This window comes from Atractosteus spatula, chromosome 6 (assembly GCF_055471065.1).
Source record: "Atractosteus spatula isolate fAtrSpa1 chromosome 6, fAtrSpa1.hap1, whole genome shotgun sequence".
Classification (NCBI taxonomy): Eukaryota; Metazoa; Chordata; class Actinopteri; order Semionotiformes; family Lepisosteidae; genus Atractosteus; species Atractosteus spatula.
In genome coordinates this window covers 63,276,880-63,295,537 of record NC_142711.1, presented here as the reverse complement: position 1 = coordinate 63,295,537, position 18,658 = coordinate 63,276,880, and the positions used below count along the sequence as shown (strand labels likewise).

The following is an 18,658-nucleotide window of genomic DNA, read 5'->3' as shown; positions in this document are numbered from 1 at the left end:
ATGTTAAATACAGAGAATTCTCTTTGAAAAAAAAACAGTTAAAAAAATATATTTTAAAAAATAAATTCCAGATTTTAGATTAAATAGGAAATGCCCTTTCCTGTCGGCTGCATTGTGACAACACCCCCTGCTGCAGAGTCACTGACTCGGGCGAGCTGCGAGGCCGTGAAAGGGTTAACCGCGCGGCTCGGACCTGCGACCTGCGCTGTGTTTCGCAAGGGGGGGGGGGAGTCTGACCGCCCGCCCCCCTCGCCCAGCCTCGCCAGCTCATTGGCCGGGCGTGACGTCACTCGCGGCGATTGCGGCTCCTGGGAGCTGGGAGGGGCTGACTGGAAATTTAGTGTCAAAACAATACTCGAGGAAAGAAACAAGTTGCTGCCGGTTTTCCTGTCTTACACACGCCCGTCGGGCTTGGACCTGCGGCGGGACTTCGGTGACAGGGGCCCCCCTACAGATGCACAATGCATTCAATAAGGCAAGTCAGTGTCTTACTGGCGCGGGAGCTTAATATTGATTTTATTCGTTACGGACTGAGTTGTTCGTTCCCAGCGATGTGCCATTGAAACTGTTTCAGATGCGTGATGATTTTGGGGGGAAAGAACCTCGTTAAGTACTGAAGTAACCACGCAAAATAAAATAAAAACACTAAATTCAAGAGGACGCCAGGCGTGGTTGTGCCCGGAATGGTTTTCGTTCGTTAGTGCTCGGTGAACATACTATTTATATAACTGAGCGACACTGTGTAATAATGCTTTTGTGCATAAGATACATCTGATGCTAATAATTCTAGTTTACAATTAAAAAGGATCGCGAAGCAGAAGGTGGGTTCTGCGGTCCAGTGCAACACAGAGCAACCGGCAACGATGAAAATCGTATTAAACCAATACTAGTTCTGGACATTTAATTCTACCTTAGCAACTGAATACGGATCGACTTGACTCGTGGGTTTGTGTTCTACAAAAATGTATTATATTTTTAGAAGCTGTATTTTGCAATCGCGTTTGTTGTCCTGACATGACATTTACCATTATTGGTTAAGATTACCCAATTTATCCATTCATTGTCTGTGCACAAGTTACGCTTTCTGGCTCTGAAACCTCCTGCAATACACAGTAGTAGACGTCACACGTTTTTTTTTTTTTACACGAGGATTGTTCGGAATGTGATCGATCGTGGCGTCTTGTCATTCGTTTTCATTTAAGGGACACCTTTCACTTTCTAGGAACTTCCTCTGTGGTCAGTGGTCCTCCAGTATGAGGCTGGAGGGGAAGACGGTGCTCATCACCGGGGCCAACACTGGCATCGGCAAGGAGACCGCGAGGGACCTGGCTAGGAGAGGTAGCATGCTTGACTTTATTCCTCTGTGGATTCCTGTCTCCTGGGTTAGCGCAACCTGGCCCAGATCTATACCCCCTGCTGCCAGGGCCTCAGAATCTGAAGGGCACCGCTCAAAAAAAGTTTTGTGCACTTAGAAAACCAGAAAACAGCACAAATGCTACCTTTTCTGCTTTACCCCAAAAAACGCATCTTATACTGTCGATCTACTGTGTTGATAAGCGATTCCAAAAGAAATGATCTTAAATTGTATTCTTCTGTGAATATGCACTGGAATACCTGCAGAAACAATCGTTCAAGACTGCTCAAGAGCTTTGCGGAGGTACAGAAGCAGACATAAAACTCACTGCAGTTAGAGCTTCTACGTTTTTTTCGGATTGTGATAAAAGTGATCAAATGCACTTAACTTCACTGTAGCACAGTGTCATTGTCTCCTCTTAATAACAGCACTCTTGTCTGTTGAATTCCACTACAGAATGTAGACAGGCCACTGGGACACGTCAGAGGCCTGTGTCTATCAATACTGTATGGCACCAGCTTCATCACCCCTGTGTGGGGGCACATATATCCCAAAGTCACTGAGGGGCAGGTGTACCAGACAAAAGACAGAACGTTGTTTTTCCTGCTGGAGCATGTTTCTGAGTGAACAGTGACGGTGAAGTGAGAATATCAAAAACAACCCAGAGAGCCTTTTCATCTCGCCCCTGTTGTAGAAGGACTTTTGAGGTGGCTTTTCACTGTATTCCAAGTGCAGGTGTCTTTCAGAACGCCTGACAAGCAGAAGGTACATTCTGCCAGGTGTCTTTCAGAACGCCTGACAAGCAGAAGGTACATTCTGCCAGGTGTCTTTCAGAACGCCTGACAAGCAGAAGGTACATTCTGCCAGGTGTCTTTCAGAACGCCTGACAAGCAGAAGGTACATTCTACCAGGTGTCTTTCAGAACGCCTGACAAGCAGAAGGTACATTCTGCCAGGTGTCTTTCAGAACGCCTGACAAGCAGAAGGTACATTCTGCCAGGTGTCTTTCAGAACGCCTGACAAGCAGAAGGTACATTCTGCCAGGTGTCTTTCAGAACGCCTGAAGGCATCAGGTGAAAGTTGTGCTGGCGAAGCTCTGTGACTGGCCAGTGTCTTCCAGTTCTCCAGTCCTCTGGATAATGCAGCTCAACTATTCACACCACAGAACACCATTTTACTGCTGGGCTGGTCTGAATGACCTTGCAAAATTCCGTTCTCTGGAGATCCACATGGTCCACTGACTAAAGAAAATAAAATGCATGTGATACAGAAAGTTCACGTTACCTGGTTTCGAAAAGGGGAAAGTTACTGATTTAAAGACAAATAAAAAGGGGGTACTAGGGGTTACTGGCTCTTTTCATTTCATGTGTGAGCAATTCAGGACTAGAAGCCACTAGGAACCTCTGTACCACCACCACCCCTGCTTCAGTCTTGAGTCAAACACATTAATGTTTCGGTAAATTTAAAGTCATTTGAGACATGCCTTTGGATCACAGTTCTTTTGAAGTTGCTCCTTTCCCTGTTGGCTGTATCGTGGTCTGCCAAGTGTGACAGGTCCCTGTAACCTGTCAGAGGGGTGTGGAGGACCTACCTGTCTGCACCTGTCTGTCCCCGTCACAGGGTACCCACTGTAACCATTAATAAAGCCGATGCTTGAAACCGGAGCTGAGGCTGGACTGATCCTGGTGTATAGACCTTGAGTTAAACTAGAGTTTCATCCATAACCTGCTTTTGCCTCACTGGATGTGCCTACAAACCTGCTTTTAAAGGCTGGGAGAGCAGTGCGGTTCTTCACCCTTGTAAACCTCAGCCTTCAGGGAGGGTGAACCCTGCTTTAGGTGTTTTAAAACCCGCAGGAGAGCCCTTGGACCCTATGGGAGATGTTCATCCTTTCCCTTAACTAACCTCAAGACTAGCCCATCTGACTAGTCATCAAGAGCCTCAGCAGCCCCTAGTCCTCTGTCCCTTCAGAGACGGGTCTCTCAGCCAGACACCCGCCTGCTCGCTCACGTCCTCCTCCTTGCCAGGGGCCAGGGTCATCATGGCCTGCAGAGATCTGGAGAAAGCCGAAGGTGCACAGAAGGAAATTATCCAGGACTCCGGAAACCAGGAAGTCATCGTGAAGAAGCTGGATCTGTCCGACACCAAGTCGATCAGAGAGTTTGCTGAGCAGGTTAACAAGGGTAAGTCTTCCGCAGCACAAATGATTGATAGGATTTTACTAGGAAGTGGTTTTGAAGGAATGTAGTGAGCTGAAGTGGGGCCCATTGGAGGTACCCTCTTGGATGAGCTCCGAGGCCCAGATGTCACAGGTTCGAGTCTGGGTAGTATATTGTCACTAATGACCCCGTCAGAGCCCAGCTGGCAGAGCCCGGCAGGTGCAGGGCGGGTGTTGGTGGGCCAGTGCTGAGAGCGCCCAGGAGTCTCCTGTGACTTCCAGGGGGTGTCCTGGCTTAAGGTGATGTGAGCGAGAGATGCCAGCAGGAGAGAGAAGGTACTGGAGTCATCACCCTCAAAAGGAATCTTGAACAATGTTCCCAGCTGGGACATTGGGAGCTCTTTCCCTGAGCCGTAGTGCTGGTGCAGTGTCCTTAAGGCACAGGCACAACCGGGTGTCTTTACACATCTCTCTTACATGTGCAAGCACCTGTTTTCTACCACATGTTCTGACAGCTTTTCCCTAACGTAATACTCATGCAGTTCTGGGTTTTGTAGAGGTGTCTCACAATGCTGTAATGTCCTAGTCAGACGAGTAAATCCACATTCGAAGCTAATTATTAGAGCTGGAAATGCCTGTTGCCTGCAACACAGCATTCCAGATACAATTTCAGAAGGAAGAAAAACCCAAGAGGGGAATCTCAAAAAATGTAATGACAACAAGCAGCAGTGAAAAAATCTACCCTTGGTGAAAAGTAATTCTAACTTTAATATTTAAGAGTTTTGCATAGTATTCATTTCCCTCCATTTCAGAACAAATGCTTCAATTTCATTTTGTTCAATAACTAGATCCTTATTAACGCCGGGACGCTGTTTAGCAGTTTGGCGCTGTAGGTGATGGCTGGGGGGCTGATCCCTGTTGTGGGCCAGGGGGCACTCACGCCCTCTCTAGTAGGCTTAATGCCACAGAAATCAGGATGTCTGGTGCAGTGAGCCTTCGTGATTCAAATTAGAGAATTTCCTTGGCACTGTTATGTACTGTGCATAATGTAAATCAGTTATTCCTGCTCTAGAGGTTTTGAGACAAAAGGCAAAGTGCTCACAAAATGCAACCAATCAAGCAAGCCCACGTGACAATATTGTAGTCTAATAAAACTGTTTATTCCCATGGGTGTTTCAAGTAACAACATGTGTCAATAGGCTTTTCTTTATTTCAGAGGAGAAGCAAGTCAACATACTTATTAACAACGCAGGGATCATGATGTGCCCTTACTCCAAGACAGCTGATGGCTTTGAAATGCAGTTTGGGGTCAATCATTTGGGTAAGAGCACCTGACATGTAGAATAAGGATATGGAATCTCTTCAGTTCCTCAAAGTTATTGTTCATGCTGTATAGAATTAGCCATTTATAATGTAATATACATCAGAAAGGTTTTTAAGGGTCTTGATCTCAATAACTGCGTGGGTTCCTTTGAGGTTTGTGGGTATTTGATGACGTATGTCTTAATCTTTAGGCTCATGTACCTGTAAGCCTGGTACTTCAATCACGTTACTCTGGTAGAATCTCCAGCTGTGTACACGCAAGCCACTTTGCACCAAAGCATCAGGCAAAGTTGTAATAACATTCCTTAAAACCCATCAAGTGTTTTCCATGTTAATTATATATTTAAAGAATTAACTGAAGACAGGGATTTAAAAAACTCCAAAAACATTAAAAGCTATAATATGTTTATTTTGTTCAGTGCAGTAGGCAGAGAGTCATTTCAATAAATGTTCTCTCCAAGGTCTTTAAAACCTTTTAAAGTAAAAAATCTCCGTTTCCTATTCTGTGCTCTACTGAACTATATATAAGTATGCAGGGAATCTAGCTATGGGTAACCATACGCTCCTTGATTGTTTGTTACAATTTGCTGTTATCTTAAGGCTTTTACATGAGCATCATCCAGTTAAGTGTCTGTTGTACCTGGCATTAGTTATAAATAATAATAATGAATAATTGCTTACACTTATATAGTGCTTTTCTGGACAGACCCCTCAAAGCGCTTTACAGGTAATGGGGACTCCCCTCCACCACCACCAGTGTGCAGCTCCACCTGGATGATGCAACTGCAGCCAGAGTGCACCAGTGCACTCACCACACATCAACTAACAGCTAGGTGGGATTATAAGAAGGCCATGATTGGGAAAGGCCAGGGGGAAATTTGGCCAGGACACCAGGGTTACACCCCTACTCTTTTTGAGAAACACCCTGGGATTTTTAATGACCACAGAGAGTCAGGACCACGGTTTTACCTCTCATCCAAAGGACAGTGCCTTTTTACAGTATAGTGTCAACATCACTATACTGGGGCATTAGGACCCACATAGACTGCAGGGTGAGCTATTATCTGATGAATCTATCGCAGTGGTGAATAACCTCCTTTAATTTTTACTCCTGTTGAATCTGCTAGGGCACTTTCTGCTCACCCACCTGCTGATCGATCTGGTAAAGAGATCGGCTCCGGCCCGCATCATTAATGTCTCCTCGATGGCACACAACTGGGGCAGGATCCAGCTGGACGACATCAACAGCGAGAAGAGCTACGACTCGGCGAGGGCCTACGGCCAGAGCAAGCTGGCCAACATCCTCATCACACGGCGCCTGGCGGAGAAGCTGCAAGGCAGGTGCCCTCAGGTTTCTGCAGGACGACAGGAAGTCCACGTGACAAGTACACTAGTTGTCAAGAAGTATATTTCCTTTAGAGGTTTCAACAACGCTTTTCTGTCAGTTTTCCCATGCTGCAGTAGTTCAGGTTGCCAGGGGGCAGTGGGATTGATTGGCAAGCACCCTGAGCGGGCAGCTTGCCCCAGGACTGAAGGCAGGAGGTTCACAGCAGGGGTTAGGCCTGCAGGCTCAGCTTTAAGCTCTTTTAGCCATGCAGGCAGCTTGAAAACATTTTTTCTTTTAGTACAGGATCAGCCTGACCTCGTCTGATCAACACCAGTTTAAAAGTAAACTGTGCAGTGCCCCTGAGTAACCCAGAAGTGTTTCTGATTAATTGTACAACTTATCATTGGGAATGAGACCCACAAATGGGGCTGTGTGGTGGCTCTGTAGCTAAGGATCTGCGCCTGTGGCTGGAAGGTTGCCGGTTCAAATCCTGCAGCTGGCAGAGGAATCCTACTCCATTGGGCCCCTGAGCAAGGCCCTTAACCCCAACTGCTCCAGGGGTGCCGTATAAATGACTGACCCTGTGCTCTGACCCCCAGCTTCTCTCCCTGTCTGCGTGTCTCACGGAGAGCAAGTTGTGGTATGTGAAAAGACACATTACTAATACAAGAAATTGTATATGGCCGATAAAGTGATAAATTTCTTAGAAGCACAAGCTCTACTGTAAAAACAGACTACTTGGGAAATCCCTCAGTGTGGATATAAGTCGTCCTGGTTTTATTTTAATGAAGGGTAAAGGGGCGGCAGGCTGGCGCATTGCCAGTGCTCCCTTCCTCATGGGTGCCAGGGGTCTGACGCCGAGAAGCCAATCAGACCTGTTCCGCACGTCTGTGGGAGAAGAGCCCCGTTACAGGCACAGCCTGGACGTGTGGACTTCCCGCAGTCAGGCGCCCCGAGAGGCACAATCACTCTCCTTACTCAAACCCGCTCCCCTCCCCCCCCCCCCCCCGCAGGGACCGGCGTGACGGTGTACTCCCTGCACCCGGGCGTGGTGCAGACAGAGCTAGGCCGGCACCTCGGCGGGACCATGCAGCTGGCCATGAAGGCGGTCAAGCCGTTCTCGAAGACCGCCGTGCAGGGAGCTCAGACCTCCATCTACTGCGCAGTGGCAGCGGAGCTAGAGAAGGAGAGTGGACGGTACTACAGGTACTGTCTGCTGACCGTTGCATGACTTCCCCCTGGGAATTGGTCAGGTTTTCTGTTGTGATGAAGCACGTCCGCTGGCTAGGACAGTCTGAACAAGTAGGACAATGATTCTAAAAGGTACATTCAGACCAGACATACTGGTACATACTACAGCTGCGGCTCTGTTTCCCCCATTTGCACGATCCTGCTGCATGTGTGCTTGTATAAATCTTTCACGCTGCTCTGCGTATCGTTCGTAGCTTCATCCTTCAGGGGTAGGAAATGTGTAACAACCACGCCACAAAATCACGTTCTTCCCGACTTATTTTGCGACTCTTTCCACTGAAGGAGACAACGTCTCTGTCTTGTTTCCGAGGCCTTTGTCTTGTGCTCTGTTGCCCCCCGAACAACACACTTGTATGGCCAGCGGAGCCGAGGCATACTTTATGAACCTCATTCTTTGCTTTCTTTTTCGACAGTGACTGTGCCCCAGCATCCTGCTCGAGAGCTGCTAAAGATGACGAAATGGCCAAGAAGCTTTGGGACACCAGCTGTCAAATGCTTGGGATATCATGGGAGTGACGATACGGAACTGGAGTTGCTGTGGGTCAAAGCAATTTGTAACCACTTTGATTAGCTACAACACTTGAGGTTAATGCAGACAAGGAAGATCTAGGACTGGATTAGCACTTTCAGGCTGCTTAACAACTGCAGTGGAGTATAGTGTTGTCTGCCATAATGACCTATGATGCATCGGAAAACTAAAAGAAAACCTGATGCAATATCAGGTCATATTGGTTTGCTAGAATAGTTTTCAACATTAGGGCCTCTTTATCCTAAAGAGTCATTTTTATACAAAAAATACAAAATATAGAAGAGAGTTTTATTATTTGGGTGGGTGGGGGAATTCACAGAATTTATGAAGAAAAAAATTACAACATAACATTTTTTTTCCACAACCATGTTGCAGTTTAGGATTTTTATTTTGATGAAGTATACACCGGAAACCCCGTTTTACAAGGAAGTATGAGAGTATGTGGCTTACTGTTTATTTTTTTCAAATACTGCGTTTTCCAGAGAACCAAAGCCCTCATACAGAAATGTAAATGTTCGGAACTTTGGTTATTTTTTACTGTTCAAGTTACGTGATAGTCCAGCTTTTGGAAAAAGATTTTGGAAGTCCTTTGCAAGAATATCTTTTGGTACGATGAAAACGATTTTGCCTTGGTAAATAAAATGGTATTTTACTTTCCTGACTTTTGAGTTTTTGTTTTTGGCTAACAAAGACCGTCACTTCTAGTCACTTTTCGTTATATATAAGGTGGCTTGACGTCCAGACAAATTGTTGGTTTTATTTATATTTTAAGTGCTAGTTTGCATAAATGTATATCCATTCAAATATTACTCTTATATGTATGACGCCATTTTGTATAGTCTCGTGAAGATTGTATAATAAAAAAGCAATAGAATTCGATGGTTTAATCGCATAATAATATAAAAACAAGTTACCAAATAAAAAAATCCAGAGAAACAAATGAAAATCCGAGAAAACATTTGCCGTGTACCATCATTTAATTCAATTTATTTGACACAGTACATTTACACACTTTGTAAATATAAAAACGCAGTAGGTGATCAAGCTATTAATATTTAGAAAAGGCACCGCAGACATAATTTCAACTTTAAATCAACTAAAAAACGCTCAAGTGTAAAAACATTGAAAGATGTCCTCGTTAAAATTCGGAAACACAGTATGCTCTTCATACCACCTCGAAATGCACTTCTGTTATAACTGTTTGAATGCAACTCTCAAACTAATATGAATTAATATTTTGAGCGTCGCTACTTCCTTTATTTTCTAAACAGATGCTACTTCGTAATCACTTCCGCCGCCATCCGGGACTCAGACAACGCCGGAAATAAGGGATGTACTTCCGGGGTGGGTTTCCAGTCGCACATGCGCACTGAGGGGTTTCGTAAAGCGACGTCAGCCTTTACTGCGTTAAAGAGGCTCCGTGCAGCTACGTGGCTTTTCTTGTGGAGGAAGACAGCGAGAAATCTGAAGTCGGAGGAGAGGTTTTCATTGTTAACACAGGTATGAACTGTGAAGATGTTGGTGGGTTCAGGACCACAAAACAATGTCTTTGTAATGGTGGGAAATATAGGTACCCTGAGGATTGTATACGTAGGAGAAACCGATAAAATGTGATTATCGAGCTGTGTTGTAATGGACCATAGAGGAGGCCTCTGGCGAGTGAAAACACAGGTATCTTCAGTTTATACGCGTCTGTAAAACTACAGCAACGTCCGAGTTTGTGTTAAATCTCGGTTTAATTCGGTTGCAATGGTTTATTAATGACCTCGGCTCGGGATATGTTGTGTGTGTTCGTGGCAGCTCGAACAGTGTTGATACCCGCAGTCTGAAGCTCCGGGTACATTGCTACCTTGTTGGTTCACTTGCGAGAAAAAGACAAGAGTTTGTCTGGAAGTGAGAATTCTCCCCGTGACCTTGTTTCTGATCATAACGCTGCTGTACCGAAGACGTGAAAAAACACATCTCTGTATTTCGCAGTTTAATGACACGACTCTTTCGTAATGTTCGTGATTTATATTCTTGTTACTTTTTTTTAATTAAATGCTGTTCGGTTTTGATGATCACAAATTGATGTAAAAAAGTTCTCTAGTGCGTGACTGTTTTTAATCGAGGGCGATGTTGGTGTTTTTGTGCCACGCAGCTAAAGTAGCCTGAATACCCCCAGTTGCTGATAAAGGGTTACCAGGTTATTCGTTTAGATAACTTCGGCATTCTTCTCCTGGTTACTTATTGGTGTATCGGGTTAGATTGTTAGGGACGATTCAAAGAAGTTAAAGTGACTTTTTCAGCCAGTGTGGTAATAACGCAGCCGTGTTGTGAACATGACCCATTCAGCCTATGTGGCATCTTTGCAGCTAACTGGCGTGAAGATCTCATTCTACCGTTTCTTGAATTAAGGCAGGGTATTGGCCTTGACTCCGTTGGCTGGGTAGCTTGTTCAGTACGGCGTCCTGTTCTTAAGGCTTGAACGCGTTTCCTTGTAGCTGGATGAAACGTGAAGTGGAAAGTAAATTGAAAACGGGTGATGTTTCGTTGTCACCTTCTGGTGAACACACAGGGGGTCAGAAGCCCTTCGCCTTTTAGAGCACGCCTTAACATTGATCTTGCTTGTTAAGGAAATATTTTAAGAGGAATCTGTTGCACCTTTGGGTTTAATGGGGAGAGAATTCCTTCAGGCGGTTCGCCTTAACTCCCGCTCCTACTGCGCATCTGAATTTGTTGCTCTTTGTGTTATCCAGCCCAGTAAGATCAGCCGCCATGGATCAGGTGATGCAGTTTGTGGAGCCCAGCCGCCAGTTTGTGAAGGACTCGATCCGACTGGTAAAGAGATGCACCAAACCAGACAGGAAAGGTAAGACCTTCACTCTTCAGGCAGCAGGAACGCAGACTCCCTGCCAGGCTGCTGGAATATGGAGGCAGATGCCCTGAGTTTCAATAATGCGTTACTTGTGTGCTTTTCTACAGGCAATGCTCTCGTGAGATGGTGTCGCTCACAGTGTGCGTTCGGTCAAACTCTTGTATCTAGGAGCAGTCAACTGGGAGCACTGCTGTTTTCAGAGCTTGCTTTGAAGTGGCGAGACGTTTGCAGATGTTCTCTGCTTCAGCCTCATTTAAGGCTTTGTTTAAGCAGATCTGTCTGCCCCTTATATCATCTTCTGCAGCTAATTGTGCTAACTTTGTTACCTCTTCTCAAGTTTTTTTATCTCTGACTGTAAGGGCCCTATATAAAATCATAAAAATATTCTGTTTTTGTCCTGCTCTATCCTGCAGACATCTGAATGCTTTCCAGGGCTGTAAGAAACAGATACTTTTCTCATGATAACATTGAATGAAATGTAGACCGCACATTTGTACTTCAGAAAGGAGATCAGGCTCCTTATGTACTGTAAATTGGGACAATTGGGAAATTACAAGACACTCCGTTCATTTTTATTAATTTGAAAATAATGCACCATGTTCGACAGTGAAACTTGAAAAACAGGCTTATAAGTAAATGTAGGTTACAGAACGGGAGTTAGCAGCCCGTTTCTTTGAGTTAGATCGCATTGGCTTAATGATCACTAGATTTTCCCCTGATACAAGTCTAGCAGATTTTCCTGAAGCCCTCAAACTTTTATGCTTTTTTGTCCTGTCTCATTGTTGACTTCAGCAAAGCCACGTGAGCCTTTTTTCCATTTGTAGTCTGCGTTGGGTTTATTCTGCCACTTCATATTCTCACCTGTATATAACGCATCATATTTACTGATGGAACATCTTCAGGATGCCTGGCAGCTTGTCGTCTTGTTCTGTAGAACTTGACTCTCAGCAATAAGGAAATCCAGCTTTTAACCTTTGAATCAACCTCTGTAGTCTTAGAGCTGAGCCCTTGCATACCAGAAGGTTGGAGTTAGGTTAGTAGTGGTTTTTGACATGTGTGGTAAAATTGGCAGTTCTGATTAAAATGATAATCAGTATCTTCATGTTGTTGAAAGTACGTTTCCCCCCTCCCCATCGTTAACGTGCCTTCCCTGTTTTCAGAATTCCAGAAGATTGCCATGGCAACGGCGATCGGTTTTGCGATCATGGGGTTCATTGGCTTCTTTGTTAAATTGATCCACATCCCCATCAACAACATCATTGTGTAAGTGTTTGCTTCCCCATCTGGGCTGGGTGTTGTGATTTACTTATACACTCATAGGGTAACCTTGGAAACATTGTCTAAATTATTATTTTATCAGAAATGAGTATAGGAACAACCACAGAGCTTTTTCATTTTTTATTGTTAAAAATTGAGGTATATGTGTGGTAAAACCTGATGATGAATAGAATTTCCTCATTGACACGTTATCTGGGCAAAGGAACTTGAAGAGTTCCTGTGCCTGCATTTTTCTCACGTGTTAAAACAGCAGCAGTCAGATAGCTGGGAGAAGTTAATAAAGTGGTTTGGTTAAGCAAATATTGGGCTGATTTAAGTTAAAGTTGGGAGCTGGATTGGAAACCTATAGATACCAGATCTCAAGAACCAGTACTGGAGAGCGCTGGTCTAAAGAAAAGTACATTGCTGCTCCTAAATCATTACCAGCTTTTCATGTCTTTTAAGTTAGACATTTAATTTGAGAACCTCCTATTTCTCTTACAGTGGTGGTTGAGTCTTTGACCTGATGACCGACTGGCAGGGGACAGAGGATTGAAGATCTTCAGTGGGGGGTGGGGCGGTGTGGTGCGTCACTTTTACATTCACTGTATATTTGTATTTGGCTGTGTTAATAAATGAAAACCCAAACTTGTGGCTTTGCATTCCTTTGGTGCCCTGTTTGAGAAGATTATAGAAGGCACATGTGGTCACATCTAGGGCCACGTCTTCCGTTTCCTGCAGATGCCCATACTCCAGAGCAGGGGCTGGTCTGTCCTCACTGTCACAGGCTGTCTTGTCTCTTGGGGATGATGTGACTCGTAGGTGTTGGAGGTGCTGACTAGTTTTCCAAATTGAAGTAGCTGATTGTCTGAAATGGAGAAGGGAAGCCCATTAGACTTGACATTAATTGAATCAAATTGCTGACTCTTCTTTGGAAACTAAGATTCAACAAGTATATTTTAAGTCTACTCCTTAAGAGTAGATAACCTGCACTTGGATATGTTGCAAATATTTTATTGCCATCACCACTTCTCAGTTCAAGGCCATGTGAAGAAAATCTTCTGTTCCCCTCACAAGTTGCAGCCTATTTGTAAATCAATTCTGCGGTTGTAAAATTTTAAAAGGAACAGCATTCAGAAATGTTAGGCAAGGAAAAGCTACTTGTGCTATATAGGTTGTCCCAGTAACAAACTTGAGTTTTGATGAGTTTCTTGATTTTTCTTAAATAGTCCCAGTCACTCGGCATCCCCAAAATGATTTTTATATTTTCACCTACTGCACCCACAGCCCTTTAAAATGTACTTGATTCTTGTGCTGTGGTTTAGAACTTGGTCTGGTTTGTATAAGTGCACTTTATCCCCTTTAGTATTTTAAAAATTAAAGGTGGGAGGTTCCTGAGCTGTCTCTTATGGTTACCTTTCCATTTACATGAAATGTGGTTTAATTTCATGTAATTTACACAGCTTTATTCTGACTTGCTCTCCTCCCCTCTCGTTTTTATATATACATGTTGCAACCCACAAACAAGCAGCGCAGTTCTGTTCTTTCAGCTTATGCATTACACTTTCTTTCTGATAAATGAATTAAACAGCAGTCTACCGAATGAGCATTCTAACATTTCGCAGTGTGCTAACACAGCTGTTTGAGGGGGCAAAAGAGCTGGTCTTTTCAGTGCAGAATGCAGTGACAACATTTCTGGTCCTGCAGGACTGCAGTTCTCAAGTCATGGTCATGAAAACCTGTTTTATCTACTGTGTTTTATTCCAGCATATTTTATTTTGTTCACAGACTAATGGATTCCTGTAATTGTTTGCTTGATTGGAGCTTCTCGAGTTACTGTGCGCTAGCTGTAGGTATGGTGTGAAGAAACTGAGCAAAGGGCTCCAGGCCTCCTTCCCTCAGCTTGCATATTGAGCACTTATTTCTGTTCAGAGAACCCTTAGGTTCCCAATTAATGGCATCTGTACACAGATGGGAATGACACTGCATTGCACTAATAAGTGTCTGTAATGTACAGGTTCAATTGCACCCCATACAACTGCATCACCATAAATTAGTTTACAGTCGATATTCTTTACCAGCTCCCCATCCAACATCCTAAGAGCCATAACAATAGGGCCCAGCCTTGCCGAGCATCGGAGATGTGATAATAGATCAGTTTGACAGAATCAAGAGATCAACTGAGAGCCACCTCTAAAGAATAAGAGGAGTGCCCTTGTTGGTCCAGTAACTTCCATTTTAAATCTCATCAGGAATTGTTATAGAGCAATAGCAGTGCTGTTTCTGAAAAGTCTGCTTCTGCTTGGATCAGTTTTCAGTTCAGCAAAGGAAGGAATATATTTAAAAGGCCTTTTTGAGTGTAGGGAGAGGTTTTGTAATCCTGTACATATACATGTATATACATATACATTTCAAAAGGAAGATAACATAACAGGAGTAGCATATTATAAGCCTCATAAATCAGCACAAGGACTAAACCATCTACAAGTGGCCAGGTCTTTCAGGCTCTGAAACCTACCATTGAACACAGAATTCAATGAGCAGGCATCTCCCAGCTATGGCTCCGTTTATTCTTGTTGGTACTGTAGTACAGTTTTCGTAACACTAAAGGAATAAACGGTGGCCAGCCAAGGTCCTCGTCCTCCACATGACAGGACATTCAAAAGACACTAAGCACATTAATCCTTGTGCCAGAGGGAAGTTTGGCCCCAGTGTTCTCTCTTTGCAGCAGCAGACTGGCGCAATGTGCTGTTCTGCTTGACAATGTAGCAGAAATCCACAGAGCCCAGCAAATCCTTCCAGAAGACAGCTATTCAACAACCAAAGCTTGTGCACAGCTGTTCCTTTTTTTCCATCTTTGTGATTATTTTTTTTTGTAGAACAGCAGTTTACCATGATTTTGAATATGCAGTCAGCTCCTGCCATCTTCCCTTCAATCAGGACAAATAGCTTAATGTGATTCCAAGTGCTGCATTTTAGCACCTGCTGAGTTGTTTTACTACTTTTGGTTATTTATAGAAGATAAGCAAAACCCCGATATACACAAATACTAGGTGTAATTATATGATAAACGTAACAAACCACCAAATGTGGTGTGAATAAACGGCATTGAACTGTTTCAGTGGGTCTGTCTCAGGTTTTATTTCGCGTAAAGGAGCAAAATCTTTTTGTAAGCTAAAAAGTATCCGTGGTCTGCCCTCTAGTGGACAATTAATGTATAGTTTATTCCCATAGATGCAAAAACGATTCTTCAGAATTCAATCAATCAAATGCACAACAATACAGCGTGCAGCAGTATTTGCAGGCAATGAATTTTCTACGAGCTCACTGCGGGGGCGATGAAAATCACAAAATTAAAGTGACAAAATAAGGTTACATAATAATAATAATATTGCGATAGAAATTGAATAAAATAAACTCAGACAAAACTCAATATAAATAGAGCAGCTATGTGTCCAGGGTGTGTGCAATACATTATGTCCAAGTAGTGCAGTGTGCCGAATACAGTGAAGACTGTGTCCATGTAGCCATTGCTGAAGTAGCTGCAGGTTGGCTGTTAGCAGTCTTTTAAGCCTTTGTGTGTTGATTTCTCGTATCTTGATTTTATATCTCTTTTGGTTGAGGACTGTTGTTTTCAGGTCTGTCTCTCATTGTCTTTTTCTATCTTATTGTTCATACAGATTTTCTCAATATCTGACAATAATTTACTTTATGCCGCTGGTACAGGTAAAAAAATAATTCAACTTTAAGGCCTGTGTCACACCTTGGACACTACAGATCTCCCCGTTGGCACTGTCCAGCCTGAAGTCATACATTGCTAAAATATAAAAGGATCCTTATTGTTAAACGTTTCTCACTAAAAGTCTTTGGCATAATTTCTTTTAGGAAGGCTAGTTTTTTACTTGACGTAGTTTTGTATCTTGCAGGGTCACCCCCTGTGAAATATATTTAGGTTTTGTATTGAGCTCGTCTTTTTTCTATGCATGTGCCTCATCACACTCAATTAAAACTATTTGCTATCCTTTCAGTCCCTTTTATCAGCAATTTGAAAGTTAAAGACACATTCAAGCAGAGGAAAGCGTCTGAAAAGGCTAATTTCTTTTTCTTTTCATTTAAAAAAAGAGGTTAGTACTTAACACTAAAATTATATAATGGGACTTGGGACACAACCTACGTTTTCTCCTGTGCTTCCTTCTGTGCTTGGTTGGCCTAGTTTGTGTGTCTGTTCTCTTAAATAGTGGACAGTTTCTTTTGAAAATGGGCACAGGCAGATACAAAGAGCCTCTCAATGCAGTTTCAGGATGGAGGATGACCTTTTAGGGATGTCACAAAAGTAAATGTTTCAATAGGTGGGCATAACATCAGTTATCTTAAACAACTGAGCTGCTGAACTCATTCAACACATGTCTAGAAGTCAAAAGGTAAATAATTGCAGGAGCTAGAGGAGAACAAGGTCCTTGCTGGAACAATCAGAACTTTTTTTGTCCTGAATATCAGACCTGTGATGGAGGCTGCGTCTGAGGGAATGTACACAGGAAGTGTCTGTGTGTTCTGGTCGTCCACAGCAGCGGGACAGTCACCTTCAGCTTTTAATACAGCAGATACTACAGACAACCCAGAGGCATCAGAGTGCTAAACTGATTTCAGCAAGACCAGCTGCTGCAAAAGAATCTGTCTCCGAAACATTACTTCTGTGCAGGAGCCTTCTGCTGTATTTTTATATTAGATCCCCAGAAAGAAACAAAAGTCATATTTTCTCTAATGTGGCCGATACTTTAGTTGTAAGTTATCACTCTTGAAGCCTTGAAATGAACTGAAGGGAAATTGCTTCCTCATATGCAGAACATGACCAGAGAAGTTTCTTCATTTGTAAACTTCATTGCGAAGTGGTGGAGGAGTATGTATGTCTGATACCAGAAGTATTGGGACAGCAGGCGAATAAGGAGAAGACAGCTGTGTAAACTGTATTGGGGGAAGGCTGATGATATCCCTCTACACTGGATAAGTGACCAGAGCCACGCCCTCCCTCTGCAGCACAGTTTGCTGTATAGCATGGCTCCTGCTGGCTCCGTAGCACTGAGGGCAGGACTCAGAACACGTGAGCAGTGCAGGTGCAGAAGAGGGCTTTTTTTTTCTTTCACTTGATAGGAAAAGTCAGGTAGGTATCAACTAGGCAGCTCTTGCTAGTGGCAGTTCACAGCGGCAGGGTTTTGCTCAGCCAGGAAATATCTGGCCTGCATGACTGGGAGATAACTGTAAGATAGTGCAGTGTTCCTTCCTCCCCATCACGCTCCAGCGGGAATAGGCCTTCTCCTTTTCCCACAGTCGCTGACTGGTACACTAAGCTGCTTTCAACACTGAACTGAAAGAACCCCTGTGTTGTCCAAACTGTTACTATAAAAGTCTGCCTTGAAGCCTGATTTCACCAGGTCTCAGAAGTTCAGCAAGGCTGAGCCTGGCCAGTCCTGGGATGGGAGACCTCTAAGACAAAGCAGGCTACTGCTGGAGAAGAGAGAGTAATACTGCTTCCCTGATATTGCACTACTAGTAACACTTTATTTGAGGTGTATAGTATGCAGACTTTTGTATACTGTATTCTTTTATCTGTCTCTCATGTGACCAGTGGCTTCAGCCATTTCACTGCCTGAGACAGAGACAGGAGGATCAGACAGCCTGACATACTATACAGGCTGACATACAGGGCCAGCTGGATGGACATGAATCGAATTTACTGATGTGTTGAGATGAGCTAGTTGTCACTTATGAGTAAGGTGGTTTTGAAAAGCTCCATCATTAAGGGCTGCGCAGGAAACATTTTTTCCTCTTCTCATGACAGGCACTGCGAAAGACAGCTCGTTTATCGAGCAACACTAAATCATACACAGGAGCAGACGGAGCTTTTCATCGCATTTATCACTTTAAACTGCAGAGTAAGGAACCTAGTCCCATTTCTTAATGTAACAAAAAATCTAATTTGTCTGGTTAAAGTCCTATTACCCTTAATTTCCAAAGGACTAATTTTTCCTCCTTATGACTTTTTAGTGTCGACTCTCAGGCCTAATTATTTTGTGATGTTCTGTTGCCTGCGCCAGTGGGCCACACTGAGTCAGCTGCCCAGTCTCACTCTTCCATCATCGAACAGCGAAGTCCTTAACTCTCACACATCACACATATTCTGTACAGGTATCACCCCGCTGGGAAAGCTAGAAAGGGCAGCTCTGAGCTCCACAGCTCCAGATGTGCCTTCGGGTCTGGCAGCCCTTATTTATCGTCAGTTCATGTTCTGATGCAGAAAGCTGGATTTCAGAATTAAACCCCTCCCTGCGGCATAACATCCCATAGATGATGTTTTCTTTTGTCATAATGATTACTGTCGAAGTGGAGCCCCATTGTTCACACACACACAGAGCGCCTCACACTGAAGGTCAATAGCAAGTGCTGGCTCGCTGTCCGAGAGACAGCAGGAAAGTCACAGAGCCATTAAAACGCACAGTCAAGGAGGAGGAGTCGGAAGCGGTGTCTTGAAATGACTCATCTCCCCCCCCCCACACAAGGAGACGGGGGTTCACAGCGGTTTGGGAGCTACGAGGACGGAGGAGTGCC

General features: G+C 43.9%; 3 protein-coding genes across 5 annotated transcripts in view; 2 read left to right on the top strand and 1 right to left on the bottom strand.

Moving 5' to 3' along the window:
• Positions 1-338: 338 nt before the first annotated feature.
• On the top strand, positions 339-8,600 carry LOC148833175 (retinol dehydrogenase 12). Of its 2 annotated transcripts, none has more exons than XM_088919002.1 (7): positions 339-475; positions 1,223-1,338; positions 3,381-3,536; positions 4,728-4,832; positions 5,962-6,171; positions 7,175-7,367; positions 7,826-8,600. In XM_088919002.1, the coding sequence occupies exons 1-7, from the start codon at positions 462-464 to the stop codon at positions 7,926-7,928; spliced, it is 897 nt and encodes a 298-aa protein (XP_088775128.1). In that variant the 5' UTR covers positions 339-461; the 3' UTR covers positions 7,929-8,600. The 2 variants fall into 2 exon arrangements, with proteins under 2 accessions (XP_088775128.1, XP_088775129.1); XM_088919003.1 differs by having other exon boundaries at positions 340-475; positions 5,962-6,175.
• A 691-nt stretch (positions 8,601-9,291) lies between these two features.
• On the top strand, positions 9,292-12,703 carry sec61g (SEC61 translocon subunit gamma). 2 transcript variants are annotated; one of them, XM_088919008.1, is made up of 4 exons: positions 9,293-9,441; positions 10,680-10,792; positions 11,959-12,061; positions 12,560-12,703. In XM_088919008.1, exons 2-4 carry the CDS (start codon positions 10,699-10,701, stop codon positions 12,567-12,569), a joined length of 207 nt encoding a protein of 68 aa, XP_088775134.1. In that variant the 5' UTR covers positions 9,293-9,441; positions 10,680-10,698; the 3' UTR covers positions 12,570-12,703. The 2 variants fall into 2 exon arrangements, with proteins under 2 accessions (XP_088775135.1, XP_088775134.1); XM_088919009.1 differs by lacking the exon at positions 12,560-12,703 and having other exon boundaries at positions 9,292-9,441; positions 11,959-12,065.
• The window catches only part of tpk1 (thiamin pyrophosphokinase 1), a 120,112-nt gene continuing 113,637 nt past the window's right edge, over positions 12,184-18,658 (bottom strand). The window contains exon 9 of the mRNA XM_088919006.1: positions 12,184-12,923. Within this exon, the coding sequence (XP_088775132.1) occupies positions 12,769-12,923 (155 nt within the window). The 3' untranslated portion in view covers positions 12,184-12,768. The remainder of the gene's footprint in view (positions 12,924-18,658) is intronic.